The 15,299-nt window shown below is 44.6% G+C and overlaps 1 protein-coding gene across 1 annotated transcript in view; it reads right to left on the bottom strand.

The window, feature by feature from the left end:
• Positions 1-4,273: 4,273 nt before the first annotated feature.
• The window catches only part of LOC148526981 (centrosomal protein of 192 kDa-like), a 207,086-nt gene continuing 196,060 nt past the window's right edge, over positions 4,274-15,299 (bottom strand). Inside the window, exons 28-33 of the mRNA XM_088469516.1 lie at positions 13,809-13,948; positions 13,207-13,299; positions 9,246-9,361; positions 8,960-9,139; positions 7,987-8,077; positions 4,274-4,501 (exon numbers count right to left, since the gene is read on the bottom strand). Coding sequence (XP_088325642.1) covers positions 4,274-4,501; positions 7,987-8,077; positions 8,960-9,139; positions 9,246-9,361; positions 13,207-13,299; positions 13,809-13,948 — 848 coding nt within the window. The remainder of the gene's footprint in view (positions 4,502-7,986; positions 8,078-8,959; positions 9,140-9,245; positions 9,362-13,206; positions 13,300-13,808; positions 13,949-15,299) is intronic.

The following is a 15,299-nucleotide window of genomic DNA, read 5'->3' as shown; positions in this document are numbered from 1 at the left end:
TTGCATCCGTGGTGAGGAGAACCCAATCTAGGATCCATAACGAACGACCAGAGTCTGAATGAGTCGTCTCCAGCCACTAAACAAGGGAGAGCCGAGCCTCTGGCGAGATGCAGATCATCTGAGACTTTATTCGATGATACTGACCATCCCAATGAGACAGATTCCATAGCTGCAGGGACCTGAGTGGAACTGGGCATATGCCACCATATCGAATGTGGATACCATGAAGCCCAGCACCTGCATTGCCAGGTGAACTGACACTGTTTGCAGAGTAGACTGCGCACACGAGACTGTAGTGCCGCAATCTTGTCCTCTGGCCCAGAGAGTCCAGCAGCGCGCCCAAGTGCACAATCCACTGAGTTGGAGAAAGAGAAGACTTTTTCCAATTTATTACCCAGCCGTGCTCCTGTAAACAGACAATGGTCATCTGCGTATGGCAGTATCCTGACTCCTTGTCATCTGAGTTGAGCCTACATCACTGCCATTATTTTGGTAAAATACCCGAGGGGCTGTGGCCAGCCTGAAGAGTAGCGCCTGAAATTGGTAATGTTGCTGATCTATCGCCAATCTTAAAAATCTTTGGTTTTAAAAATCTTTGGTGGGATTGTGCAATCGGAGCATGCAGATACGCATCCTGTATGTCCAGGGAGACCATGAAATCTCCAGGATGAATTGCCAGTGGGGTTTCCATACGGAATTTGGGCACATCAATTAATCTGTTGAGAGACTTCAGATTCAGGATAAGACTATGAAACCCATTTGGTTTCTGTACCAGTAACCTTGAGTCACAGCTGCAGTCTGGGGTCCGGAGAGCCTTGCTAGCTAGGTTCCCCTCAGAGCCCCGCCGGGAGTACCTAGCCGAGGGCTGGTGTCAGGGAACTGCGGAGGGGTGATTGAGCTGCAGTGCGGACGTCCAAAGGACTGTCTCGTGCTGCTGCTCAGCAGTAAAATGAAAATAAAATCATAAAAATAAGCTTGGACTGCTTAATATCAGCCCCACTGTTAAAATGGTGAACCAGCTGCTGCCGGACACAAACTAAACTGAGTTACCCTCAGGCTGTGGGTGGGGTATAGGGGGAAGGGTTAGGGTTTCAACTGAATACACAGACTGTTTAATGGATTTTTAGGAGGACGCTTCTTTACGAGCATTCTGCTGATTGATGGGGCTATTTATTCCAGTCTTTGTTACATTTAAATAATCAAAGAAAAGCAAAGATTTTTTTTTTTTTTTACATTCGTGTATTGTTATAAATTTGAAAGACACATTATTTACTGAACACGTATAATTATGTGTGCAGTTTATTGGAGAGTTTACAATTCGCGATATATAGTGCTGTGTCACTTTAGTTTTTTGCTTTTTGGAGGCTTGTTGTGCCTCTAGATAAAAATAGTGTAACATTATTGTACTACTGAATGGATTCATAAAAGAAAAAAACGGCGTCTGAATTGCTATATTTTTTCAGTGAATCTGTGAAAGCAGTGGTGTCCTACTGTCGAAGCTGGATTAGTGGCTGAGACGGATTCAGCATAAAAATTAGCGTGCACGATGCCATCTTGCGAATGGCAGCTGGACGCCATCTTAAAAATAAGAATCTGCAAGACGCCATTTTGCGACCAGCGCCATCTTAAGTTACAACTCACGGGCTAAGTACAGATGGCAATGTTTTAGAACCCAGACATTGATCTACACAATTGAATTTGTCTGAATCCTAAACAGGTTTTAGTCTCACATTTGCATTGCAGTTTGAACTGTAAGTAAGGAATGAGATATGTGTGTGTGTATATATTATATATATATATATATATATATATATATATATAAGTCCACCATAGATAGATAGAATCTCATGCATAAAAACCGCACATTACGCACAGTTGCGCTGCTAACATGACGCTTAGTAGCGAATGCACAATATCCTGCATGCAAACGCTGTTTATTAGCTGCATGCGTGCACATCTGCCCCAAATCAGATAAACCCAACTAGCGCCTTTTCTCATATCCCTAATACTTACATAAAGCACACTTACATAAAGCACACTTACACAAAAGGTTCCATAGCTTAAAGTAAAAGATCCAAGTTTTATTCATTTATTACAAATGCTGTGAAATAAAGACTATTTTGGCATCTAAGGTTTAATACGTGATAACTAAGCAGTATTTAATATTATACTGATCCGCACTTTATCCACAGCTTCCCGGTATCATCGGTGTGAAGATCACAACATGCATTCTCAACTTATGGACCGTAGAGATATTAAGCACCAAAATGTATTTTGTTAAACCAACAGCCTAGATTAGCTTGCAGGGGAAATAGAGGAGGCAACAAGCTGTTAGAGGCTGTTCTGTGTCCATTTGAACCAACCTGTTAAATGCCCTGTAACAAATGCACCCACACTGGGAACCAATGGGATCAGCAACAAACTCTTTGTTCTCTTACTGATGCCGGAATGTGGTCCCAGAGCGCGTGCGTATGTATGACTATCTTGGGTCTGTATAATTCTTTGCGCTAAATTGTACTTAGATCACAGCGTGTAACTGACTGTACTTTACTTGAATAATACTTTAGACCTTGAACATGTGTTCCAAAGCACAAAGTCTTTATTTTACTGTATGACTGCGTACGCAAATAGCGTCAATTTTAGAGGTTTATAGGATGGGTTTAGAAGGTATAGGTAGGTGCATATAGAGGTTGAAATCCAGAATCCTTACTTCCAAGACTGGAAAATTTAAGTATACATTTGTGATGTCCTTAAGACCTATGGTGAAAGACCTTCTGGGAGAGGGCTTCAGAAGGTAAACAATCTGGGAATCCTCTAACCCAAAAACCCGAATTAGAACTAAAATAAAGATTCCTGAATATTAGAAGTGACCGACAAAACTATTGTTTGTCAGAAGGTCTGGTTGAAGGTCTTTTACTCAAACAAGCCTGGCGTCACTTTCAGTGTCTTCCATGGAAAGCATAGAATTAACTTCTAAAATAAATCCATCTGCCTTTACCAGAAGATGTCGGGAATCGTCCTTACCCTCAACCCTCAGTGCCAGCGCCGTGCTGCTCTGTCCTGGCGGTTTCCCGGGCCTGGAAGGACTCAGTACTGTGCGCTGTTGGCGGGCTCCCAGCGTGGTGGTGGTCTCTGGGACCCGGAGCTCCAGGGGTGTTGCCGCCGCCATAGTGGTTTAGGTCAGCTGACCGCTATTCTCCAATGGCAGCCAGCCTAATGTCCACATCACCGCATCGGCCAATCACCTCGTGACCCAGGGTATAAACAACTTTCTCTGACAGCACACTGTGCCTGAGCTTCGTCGCTGCTAGACGTCCAAGGCTCCTGCTCCCTAACTAGCTGTCTTCGGTCCACCTGCAGATTCCTGCAGTGGTTCCAATATGGCTCCAGTTTCCTATAGTCTGGTCCTATCCGGCCCCAGCTTGTGCTACATTCCGGGGCCCTTGCCCAGTCCGGTTACAGTGCACATCTCTCAAGTTCAGTCTCAGTACTGTCCTGGCGCATAACATCTATACTCACCCAATCAGCACTATCCTACAGAGTCACATGAGCTGATCCTATTGACTCCTGCAGTTACCATCATCTCTTTCTCCGCAGTCTGTAGTTCAGTGTTCCCAACCTCAGTCCTCAAGGCACACTAACAGTTCAGGTTTTAATGATGTCCATGCTTAGGCACAGATGGTTAAATCAAAATAACTGAAGTACTAATTAAGACACCTGTGCTCAAGTATGGCTATCCTTAAAACCTGGACTGTTAGTGTGCCTCGAGCACTGTGGTTGAGAACCCCTGCTGTAGTTGCTACACCTATTATCTATGAGGAAGAGCTACATACTTGCTCACTGGTAGCTCGGGAGGGTTGGAACACAGAAGGACATAACAGGTTCTCTCCATGGCAGGGGCGTCTTTAGAGAGGAGGGGGCCCTAGTGCATTACCCAACCGGGGCCCCCTCCTCTGTTCCTGGCGGCTGGCAGTCGACTGAAATGACTGGCCGGCCACCGTAGCATTAGTAGACTCTGGGTACTAGAGTGTGCCCGGAGTCTACTGCGGTGGCCATTTTTCCGGCTTTTGCACAGCGCTGACACCCGGTGCGGGACCTCGGCGATATAAGTTTTAAATAATATGGGTGCAGAGCGTGATGCGGGGCCCGTGTGCACCGCACACCCCGCACACATTATAGATACACCCCTGCTCCCGGGAAGTCCAGAACCCCCATTCCTGACAGAAGAACGGAAGGCTCAAAATTTGGAAGCTTTCAAACTTAGAAACATTGATTAGGGAGGAAGGAACTCCTCAGCTGACTTGTCATTTGTCCAGCTCTGGACCAAAAAGAGGATATTGCCTGCAATCAAAAGGGATTCCAGGTCAGCCTGGAATACATTGAGACGGACAACTGCTACAATGGAAGCTGAAATACTGGACGTGATCAGGGCAATATTCAAAGCTGCATCACTGAAGATCCTCAAAAAGCTGCTGTAACCATTTAAAAACAGCTTTATTAACTGAAGGAGGAGCTAGTATTGGTCTAGGACAGGGCTTGACAAATACCGGTTTCCAGGACGACCAAGACTTCCGACCAGGAAACTGGATTTTACAGTTCTGGGAGGAAACAAAAGAAATCCCAGTGGCGGACTGTGGGCATAGTAGGGCAGCAGCTGCCTTCAAAGGCAGTAACACATGTTGCATCTGGCTGCACATTTACATCTTGCCATCGTCCCCCCAAACACCACCATATGGCCTTTGTCTCCTGCTCAGTGCCAGATTAAGGTCCACAGGGGCCTGGAGCTGAAATTTATGAAAGGCCTATTGTGTGCCGCCGCAAGAGGTGCGTTCAGAACTGTGGTTGGGGGATGTAGTCAAAACACAGAAGACCGGGATTCCGTCTGTTGAAATCCCGGCGTCGTAATCCCAACCCAGGACTAAACATAGGCGGCTAAATCCCAAAGCCAGCCTGCACATTGACACCGGAATCCTGACAGACGGCATTCAGATCGAAGGTAAGCAGGGTGCTCTTAGCTGTTAGCCACAGGGGGAAGGGGGGGGGGGGGAGCTTAGGGTTAGGCACCACTGGGAAGTTTAGGGTTAGGTCCTGGGGATGCGAGATGAAATTCGAAAAAAGTGCCTGGGCGCGCAGCTGTTTGCCGGTTATCATGGCGCTAATAGCTGCGCACCCGGCACTTTAGTTGGAGAACCGGCATTCTCTGATTTATCTGCTTCCCGACAAGGCACACAGCGCATTGAATTGAATAGCTGCAGGAGCTCCCTCCTGCGGCTATTCATCATCGTGTTGAATTTAATTCCCCCTATACTGAGATGTTAGATCTAGAAACCATAGTGAGATACAAAACAGAGTCAATTGGGCCCTGATTCTGTAGTGCCAATGGTACTGACCCGCCGCAAGAAACAGAAAGTGGACGTGTCTCAGTATTAATGAAATCGGCAAATTGAAATCTTGTCAGTGCCTGTATAACAGTAATCATCGTTCACAGCAGCCAGCAGGCAACAACATTGTTGGCTCGATCAATTAGCAGAAGCCAGACAGCCAGCAATACTAACACCTCAGGAGGATCAGTCACCCAGCCAGGCCACCTTCACAGAGTAGTGGGTGTGCTCACTAGGCAGACATGGCTGCTTCAGGGATTGGTGGTGTGTTGACACCAATGTGACGTTGCACACACAGGCATATCTAGGGTTAATGGCGCACAGGGCACAGAAAAATTATCACGCGCATTGAAATCTGTTTTATAAAATAATCTGATTTCTTATTTTGGCACTCAAAAACACACTGGAAACTTCAATTAGGGACAATATTCTGTTATATTTGATATTTAAAATTAGTGAAATAAAAGACATATTGGTTCACAAACAAAACAAAATGAGAATAAAAACCTGTTTGCTTTCCTGCACTGTAAATAGTCAGTGTGATGGAATAGCTTGTGTGTTAGGGGTTACTTGTCTCAATGATTCATATTTTTATTAAGTTTTATTCTGGCAATGCAAGTTTTTTTTTGTCACAGCTCTCTTTGCAGCACCTTCTATGGAAAGAGGAGGGGGGTAGTTTAAGGTGGGAGATGCTTGGTGATGGGTATGGGATGCCGGCGTTCAGGATCCCAGCGGTCAGAATCCCGACGCCAGCATCCTGAAAGGGTTAGGATACCGACACCTGTCGGTCTGTATCCTAACCCTCTCCCTACCCCTCCCCAGTGCCTGAACCTAACTACCCCTAGTGTCTAAACCTAACCTCCCTGCACACTAAACCTAACCCTTCCCCCTTAGTGCCTAACCCTAACCCTCCCCCTAGCTCCGCTACTTACCTTCGGGATTCCAGAGGTCGGGTTGCCAGCGCCAGGATTCTGACGGGTGTCGGGATTCCAGCATCGGCATTCTGACCCTGGGAAACCCCGCAGCCAGGATATTGACTGCATCTCCATGCGGGATCCTGCACCCCATTGCTTGTGCTGTGTGTAATGCTGCCCATCCACTACAAGATGCGGGGACGACAGTACGATTATGACATCATAAACATGTCGTCGTCTCCCGTGGGATGAAGTGCATACACTGAACATTCAGACGTTCAGTGTATGCAGATCAATCATCCCCGAACATGGCAACCTGACGGCGGTCGTCAGGTTGACCGTCATGTTTAGGCGATGATTGATGTTAAAAATGACCAGCGGGCGCGCGCATCGCTGGTCGTTTTTAACCTTTTACTGCCCGATTTGAAAGAGATTACCGAGCGGTTGCACGATAACGACGTCGTTATCGTGCAATCGCCTGTCAAAATCGCCTAGTGGATGGGCAGCATAACACTGTGTGTGCCCTGGACTGACATCAAAGGCTATTATACAAATAGATCCTTAGTTTAGAGGGAAAAAGGCCTGTATCTTACATAGTAATTCACACAATATAAACTAATGGTAGTTGATTGCACCTCTCAATCCTCTACTATAAATAAATAAATGCAAAATGATGTTAAATATATAAAAAACAAACATAAAATAGATATCCTAAAACTGCATGTTTCATTGTATCCTTAGGTGACAGTTTATGTGATGTTAAACAGGCCTCCCCACCTCCCCAGTACCTTCATTCATCCTTATTTCCATTCTTGTCTCTCTCCTAGCATGTTCATCTGCTGGGTGTGCGCGCAGCTGGCAGCGCAGTGACGATAGTCTGGCATAGGAGCTCCCGGGAGTAATTCGTGATGACCAGTCAGACTGTTGACACTGCCCGCCAAGCCATGCTCCAGCCTTGATTCCTCCCTTCCTGGTGTGATCCGCAGCAGGGGGAGGGGCGGAGCATCTGACAGCCACTGAAGGCGGCCACTCGCAGCCTGCTGGGGGGGATGGGGGGAGTGCCCTGACGCCCCCTTCCTGGTGTGATCTGCCGCGGGGGGAGGGGCATCAGATGGGACAGCCACGCGAAGCCTGCTTGAGGGGGGGCGCTCGCGGCCCGCGATCAGGGGGGCGGGGCTTTGGACGCCTACTCGCAGCCTGCTGTGGCAGGTAAAAAAAAATCCTGGCTACAACAGTCAACAGCACAAGATGCTGTGGGCCTATTTTGACAAGGGGGCCTGGAGCTGTAGCTCCATCCGCCCCATTGTTAATCCGGCCCTGCTCCTGCTGTGCCTTATTTGGACCTAAAGCCAGCTTGCTACAATAAACACTTTCCAGTATTTTAGTAGTCCACTGGTGGTGCTTCAAAGCCCAGGCATAATTGTAAAATGTAACTGGGTTGATGTGGTATCCAAAAAGCATTTTAAAATAGTTCCAATCTATTAATTAGCATTAATATTTTATTATTAAATGTTTGTGTCATTTTACATTATGCAAACTTAGGAAGAATTAAGAATGTTACCCTTTGTAAATAATCAATTTTAAATAAAGCATACAAAAGAAAAATAATTACTTTAAGTGGAGATTGATTGTCTCATTAATATGTAAATCACACAGAAGTGGGATTAGAAAAAAAAAAAAAAAAAACTTACCTGAAAGCAGTCTTGATCCTGTCCCCTTATTAAAAGGCGCAGATGCTGGCTTGCTGCTGTTGAAGTGTTTCTTAATATTAACTTCTGCTGCCTGAGAAAAAGGAGAAATAAAGTTCTGAAAGTGTGTATACATACACATATACACAATGTAGGATAGCAGCACCCCAAAATAAACACTTAAGTCAGCCACCGTCCTACATTGCATATGATCGGCAGCGGGTTATACTGCCAATTTGGAGGGCACCCAGCAAGCAGTGCCGGACCAAGTACAATCTATATCTCTTGACTGAATACAAAAGGATGAGCGCAAACCATTGGTTAAGCATAGGTTTTAATAATGTGTTAACAAAATCATACATACTGAAATACACAGGCCCATATTTGAGGGCACAATTTTCTTAAAATTATTTACTTTGCAATTTTACATGAATGGGATTTAATTAGATATGATTAAAAGCTGCACCAGCCACCTGCTGTAAAATGTTACTAATATGCTCCTAACTAGAGTCCATGGGACTGCACCATGCAGCTGTTCATCTAGGATTCTTTATTACAGAATTAGCAAATCAATGAACTTTGCCGATTTAACATGGTGGCAGAGAGTGTAGGGTGGAAGGACCAATCACAAGGAGATTGTAATTGGTAAAATTATATAGATTGTAAGCTTGCGAGCAAGGCCTTCCTACCTATATATCTGTCTGTTATTACCCAGTTTTGTTCTCTTAATGTTTACAATTGTAAAGCACAACGGAATATGTTGCGCTATATAAGAAACTGTTCAGAAATAAATAAAAATAATTGGTACTGCCGCCTATATTTGACCCAAGCTCACACTAGTTTTTGTCAGGGCTGTGAGAGGAAAGGAGCAGAGGAGAACTGCTGCCCCAGGGGCTCCAACTAGGGGAGTACATTATTTTCAGTGGGCAACTGCACAGCTTTAATAAATAAATATTAGAAGTTAAGCAATACATACACAGTCCTTCCAAATCCAACTCCTCCCCATGACATGAACTGCCGGTTGGAAAGAATTGGAGGAACATCAGAATAAGTTGGATTTGCGTTCATGGAATTCTTGTTGGCTGCCAGGTCTGCCACTCCTAATAATGTAACTTCATACTGTGGACCCGAGGGCTGCACCATTATTTTCACAAAGCTGGAAAGAAAAAGCAGTTACAATGTGATTATTCGCTTCAAAAACAATCAAAAATTAATTGTCAAATACCAATAAAAAAACAAACAAAAACAAAACAAAACAGTACCTCTGTTTTGTTTTTGAGTATTGAGGAGTGAATTTAATGGCAACTACTTGTTCTTCTCCTGGCACAAGAAATAAATCCTCAGGATCCACAGTAAAACATTTGTCATCATTTGTGCACTGTGAGACAAAAGGCATAAATATAAATAACAGTACAGAAAATGTATTTTAGTTGCATATTTATAAGGTTAGTGTACCTTTTTAGCTTTTTCAAAAACTGTGAACACTATAGTTCAATAAGTGAAGCAAGATTAAACTATAACCAACAGAAACATCAGAATGTTAGACTTCCAGGGAAAGGTAAAAGTAGACTACTCTTTTCCACACGCCAAAGACCACTTGTTAAGCTTGGTACACACTATATTATTTATCATGCAATATATTGTACACATCGTATACTGCGTACGCCCGATCTGTCATTCACGAATTGTCCCATCTGCTGTTTTGCACGGCCGATGGGACGATGGCATGAAATATAGTGTGTAACGATACATCGCACTGTCATACACCAGATCATGCAGTGTGTACGGTGAGTGCGATGTATACTTACATCATATGGTGTGTACCCAGCTTTACCCTTTCCATGCTTTCTGCACAATTCCCAACAAAGGGCGGTATTCAATTAGTTTCGCACCCGCGATAAAGTTCAAGCTTGCCGGACTTTTCGCCTACATCGCGTCTTTTGGCCGCAGTTATCCTTTTGGGGGCTGTCCCAAGGGTTCTGAGTGGTTTTCCCCACCTTTGCACCCCAAAATAAAAATGTTGCACTTCTTTTCTCCTGCTATGCAGAGGCAAATCTTTTTTGCCTATTACATTGCAATGATTTTCCATGTACGTGAAAAGCGGGTGGAATTGAATACGGAGATAAGTTTCCGACAGGCGAAAAGACGCAATCGGCGATACTTTTTTGCGGATCTCGGCATTTCGCGTCTAATTGAATACGGGACAAAGTCTGCTGGCTACACTCTCTCCGACAAAGACTGCACATGCATGGATGAAGCATTAGGCACAGCACAGACATACTTTTTAAAGACCTCAGGATTTTTGTTTTTTTGCCTGGTGTGACATTCTCTCTCATTTCTATATATACTGCATAAGCCAAAGAGATCTTCATTAGTACCCATAGGATTGAAGACTACCAAGGATTCCCATATTTTAGTCTGTAAAATGTAATAATGCCAAGTGTTTTTTCAAAACAACTCCACCAAACACAGATACATTAAATAAGCTATATGCATCACATGTAGGTATAATCTATTCTATATATGGGTCGGAACCAGGGCCGGATTTACCATTAGGTAACCTAGGCGCCCGCCTAGGGCCCGTCGGGTCTCAAAGGGCCCGTGGTCGGGCCCCCCTGAAATCCGGCCCTGGAGATTACCTGCTGCGCTGTGTTGAACTGTTGATGTTTGCATGGGCCAGGAGAGGACACACCCACAGGCAGGACAGCAGCAGCAGCATGGTCATAACCCTTCCTCTACTATGCAGGGGAAGTCAGAAGTGGAGTTACTGTCCTTCAGCTGGGAGCCCGCTCAGCCCGGTGAACCACTCACCACTGCAGCGCAGCGCCACTTCCTGCTCTGTCACTCCTCTCCTCCAATCATCTCACTCTCCACCCCTGTGATGCTTGCAGTGTGAGCAGCTACAGTCAGTAAGTGAAGCCAGCCTCCTCCGTCCGCCACTCAAACCTCCTCTCCCTGCGCAGTGCAGCCAGCCCCCCTCCCCTCAGCGTTTGCTGATCTGGCCAGCCCTGCAGTCACATAAGTGCTGCCAGCCTTCTCCACTGTAGCTACCCTCCGCAGTGTAGCCAGCCTTCCCTCACCGCAGCGTGTGCTGATCTAGCCTCCCCCCCTCCTTAACCCTGCGCTGTGGTAACCAGTGAATGTTGCCAGCCTCTGCCTCCATTGCATACCCCGCTGTCTACCTGCCCCCTCTGACCCACACCCCCTGAAGCTAGCCTCCCCCGTGATGTAGGAACCGCGGGAGACAGACTCACCCCCCAGTCATTCCATCTCCCAAGTGAGAATCATGGGGTGATAATGCAGGACACTGGTCTTCTGCCTCTGAAATCAGGGGCATCAAAATGACCCAGCAAAGACAGGCATGGGTAAGTTTAACTGAAAAAAAATTCTTATAGTGTTAAATAATAAAATAACACAGCGCTCTCTCTCTCTCTTTGCGAGTCACTAGCAATTGTGTAGGTGTTTACTTTATTTTCTGTTTCCCCACCTTCTCCTGTCTCCCTCTGTTCTTCCACCTTTCCTTCTGTCTCACCATGTTCTTCCCCTTTTCATTCCAACCCCCTTTTCCTCCCGTCTCATTCTGTTTGTCCCCCTTTCCTCTCGTCTCCCTCTGTGTGTCCCCATTTCTTCCTGTCCACCTCTGTTCATCCCCCTTTCCTCCCATCTCACCCTATTTTCCCCTTTCCTCCCGTCTCACCCTTCTTTCCTCATTTCTGCCTCTGTTTGTCCCCCTTTCCTCCCGTCTCAACTATTCCCCTGTATACACACGCATGATTGTTTGATGGAGGGGTCCCTAAAACATATCTTGCCTAGGGCCCCGTGAACTCTAAATCCGGCTCTGGTCGGAACACTCACAGTATTTCTAAAGGCAACATTAGGTTAAGAAACACATAGGTGGAGATGTATCAAACCTTTAAGAAACAAAGGCCCTCATTCAGAGCCGCTCGCTAGCGGCCGTACGCTCGTTCCGAGCGATGTTTGCACATCTGCGCATGCGTACGGTTTTTAGTACGCATGCGCGAACCAGTCAGTGCGGCCGAAAATTGTTTGTACGCTATATAGCGAGTGCCTGCTATTTTGAGTGACAGAATGAGGCGTATGTGGGTGGTAACAGGGGAAGGTGTTTGAAAACGGGGGAGTGGAATTCGAACGCAGGCGTGCTTAAAAGGTCAAAACGGGCGTTTTAAGGGAGTGCATAATTAATACAGCAGCGTCATTGACCACGTCACTTGTTTTTTTTTAACTCAGAACTGCTCGCAAAATAGCGGTTGAAAAAACCAACCACAAGAATAGCGAGCAGTTCATACGCTGTACGATGTACTCGATTAATCTAATAAATAGCGGACATGACGTATGGTGCGAGCGGCCAGGGGGCGTTTTTATCAAATAAACGAGCGTATGTTTTGCTCGCTCGTTCAGACTTAGAGGTGTGAACAAACTGCAATTTGTGAACGGATCATTTGAATAGCCACCCCTTGTTTTTGAACGAACGACCGCAAATAGCGAACGGCTCTGAATCAGGCCCAAAGTGGAGAAGTTGCACCCACCAACCAATTAGTTTCGATCTGTCATCATTTTATAGACTGCTAAATAAATGATAGCTAAAAGCAGATTGGTTGCTATCTCACCAAGGTTTGATCCATGCCACTCAATCAGGGAAGAACAGATAAACACACTACTTGTAATCTTACAATGACATCGCTCTGATTGTATATAGTGTACAGTTAAGGTTAATGTAGTGCAACCATGTGTTGTTAGGAACATTGTAAGTCACATTAATAAATATGTTCTGTCTCTGTAGCACAAGTGGTCATGTGACTTGATAACACTCCCCGCACTTCACTTTCCATCTGTACCCAAAGTTTTCTGTGTAGGAAAAAACCTTTAAACCTTAAAACTACAAAATCTAAACAAGGTGAGAAAGCAGCATCAGCATGCACAGACTGCTCACCAGATCTTTCTCTACCCTCAATCCCATTGATACACTGCTCCACCTTACATGGTTACAGTACATCCAAACTGATATCCACAATGCACGAACCCAGAAGAGCATAAAGGCCAACATCTTAAGTACGGAAGGCAATAAAAACCAAAAAAACAAACACAAAGCTTCCCAGTTTGGAAACAGGGTTACATAGGAAAAGGAGTCCTCCTTTCATCAAAAATACACCAACACAAACGAAATGAACCACAAGATATTATAATTTGTTGAAAACATCTTACCTTTACTTTTAAATGTGTAGCAATATTCCCTGCATTTTTAAGTGGCAGTAGTTGTTTGGCTGATGAACCCACACTACAGTTCAAATGAATAGTCTGTTTAAAAAAAAAAAAAAATACAGATGGAAAATATAGATTATGCATAATATACGAATTTGCAATATGCACGCTCTGAGTACACTGGTACTACTCTAGCCTTTTCTTGATAATCACATCCCTTGGGTCTACACAATTTGGTCTTCTCAATACTTATTTTTGAAAGGTTTAAATGACTAAGGTCAGGAGAATTTTTCCTACATGTCAGAGTACCTCAATAAACTTCAGGATGTGCATTATGTTTGAGGTACTGGTCTTTTCATTTGTGTTATTCAGTAATTGAGAATAGAGCTTAGTGTGACTGGGGTTAAGGCTTCTTGGTTGCCTCCATGAATGACATGACAGAGGTGAAAAAGCAGTATCCGCAAATGGCAGTGCATCTAATTCAGAAACCCATCTTTCTGTAAAATACGGTGAGGTCATGAGGAGTAAAATGTCTTGCACAATGAGAAAGGACTATATTCAGCCAAACAGTATCAAAAATAATAAATGTTTTAACAGTTACAAACCTGTAGGTCTTTAGGAGCATGGATCCTTGCACAACCAGCTCTTGCACGCAAGGGAATACTCTTTAACAAACAAGCAGGACCTGGGCTGTCAACCTCAACATCAACCCTTGCTAAAAACTCTTCAGGTGGACCAAGTGAACCTGTTACAGTGAAAGTATGAGAAGATGAAAATAAAAATACCCACACTCAAATGCAATGAGTCCAAGTACTTTACAAACTCAAAAATGTTAAAGTTATTCTAGATTTGCTTTATGGCTTGTGTCTTCTGTCCTCATATGGTGAAAGCTACTATTGTGACAGTAACATAATAGAGCATTCTGCCACTTGCACACATGATACATTAAGACTGCACAAAATAGTTAAATCGATCACCATTAGTCATTATTTGTGCACATTGCCAATAACATAGGGCTTGGCAAATCCTGGTCACCTGGGCGACTAAGACTTGGTGACTGGGACTTGTCGAGTACTGGAAAGCAGCAGATCCTCAGCAGCCCCAGTGGAGATTTGCAGATGTGGTATTGTGCGATAGCTAGTGTGTACCCTAGCTTGTTCTGGCAGGTGGTTTGTGCCACGTTGCCTAAAATACTCTGGGGAGATACAGGGGGTTTGGCTTGGTTGTTCCTGCTCTCTTCCTGCGTTGATCTGTGTCCCGCAGCCATGATTTCTGTATTACCGCCGCAGTCAGCAACAGGACTTAGCATGACTGTCTGCCTGGACTGAGGTACACACATGGCTCAGGGTGTGAGAGGAGAAGAGGGTAATAATGGATTAAGGGAGTAGGAGGTAGACTTGAAAGTATCCGGGTAGTAAAGTATACTTGTACAGTATAGCATTGCCATAGTATTCATCCTGCTCGGTATATTTTCATGGATATACACTTTTATCTGCGGTGTCATTGTGTAATGGGTATAGTGGCACTTCAAAGGTGTATTGTTAATTTTCCTAAAATACAATACTGTTAGCAATACTGACAAAAAGTAAAGTCCATAGGAGTGTGGTGAAGGCTATGAATAGCACCCTTTAAAAACTAACTTGGGGACAATTCTATATAACATTATTAACTGGAGTCCTGCTGTGTGTCATGCTACAAATTGGGGGCCCTGCTGCGTGGTATGCTAGGAATTGGGGGCTCCTGCTTTAGCATGCAATAAAATGGGCACCAGAGATGGGCATGTGGCTGGGTCAAACTGGTTTTGAAGGGGTTATTTGTTGTGGTCAGATGGCATGAGGGGAAATAGGAGGAAAGTAGTATATGTTTGGTAGTCTATACAACTTTTTATATTTTGGTTGAGGAAGATGGTCTGGCTCCTAAACTTTCAAACAGGCTCCTAGATTTTAGAAAAATTTCAGCCCTGCAATAACATGTTATGGGGACAGGAATCTATATATAAAATGGATATCAATCATTCAACTGCATTACAAAAAAAATACTTTAATCAATTTCTTTCAATGGAGCACTGCACTATTTTGTTGCCAAAACACCATCAT

This window comes from Taudactylus pleione, unplaced genomic scaffold (genome assembly GCF_031769625.1).
Source record: "Taudactylus pleione unplaced genomic scaffold, aTauple2 ptg000093l, whole genome shotgun sequence".
Classification (NCBI taxonomy): domain Eukaryota; kingdom Metazoa; phylum Chordata; class Amphibia; order Anura; family Myobatrachidae; genus Taudactylus; species Taudactylus pleione.
The sequence above is the reverse complement of the archived record's forward strand: the minus strand, read 5'-3'. Positions and strand labels throughout refer to the sequence as shown.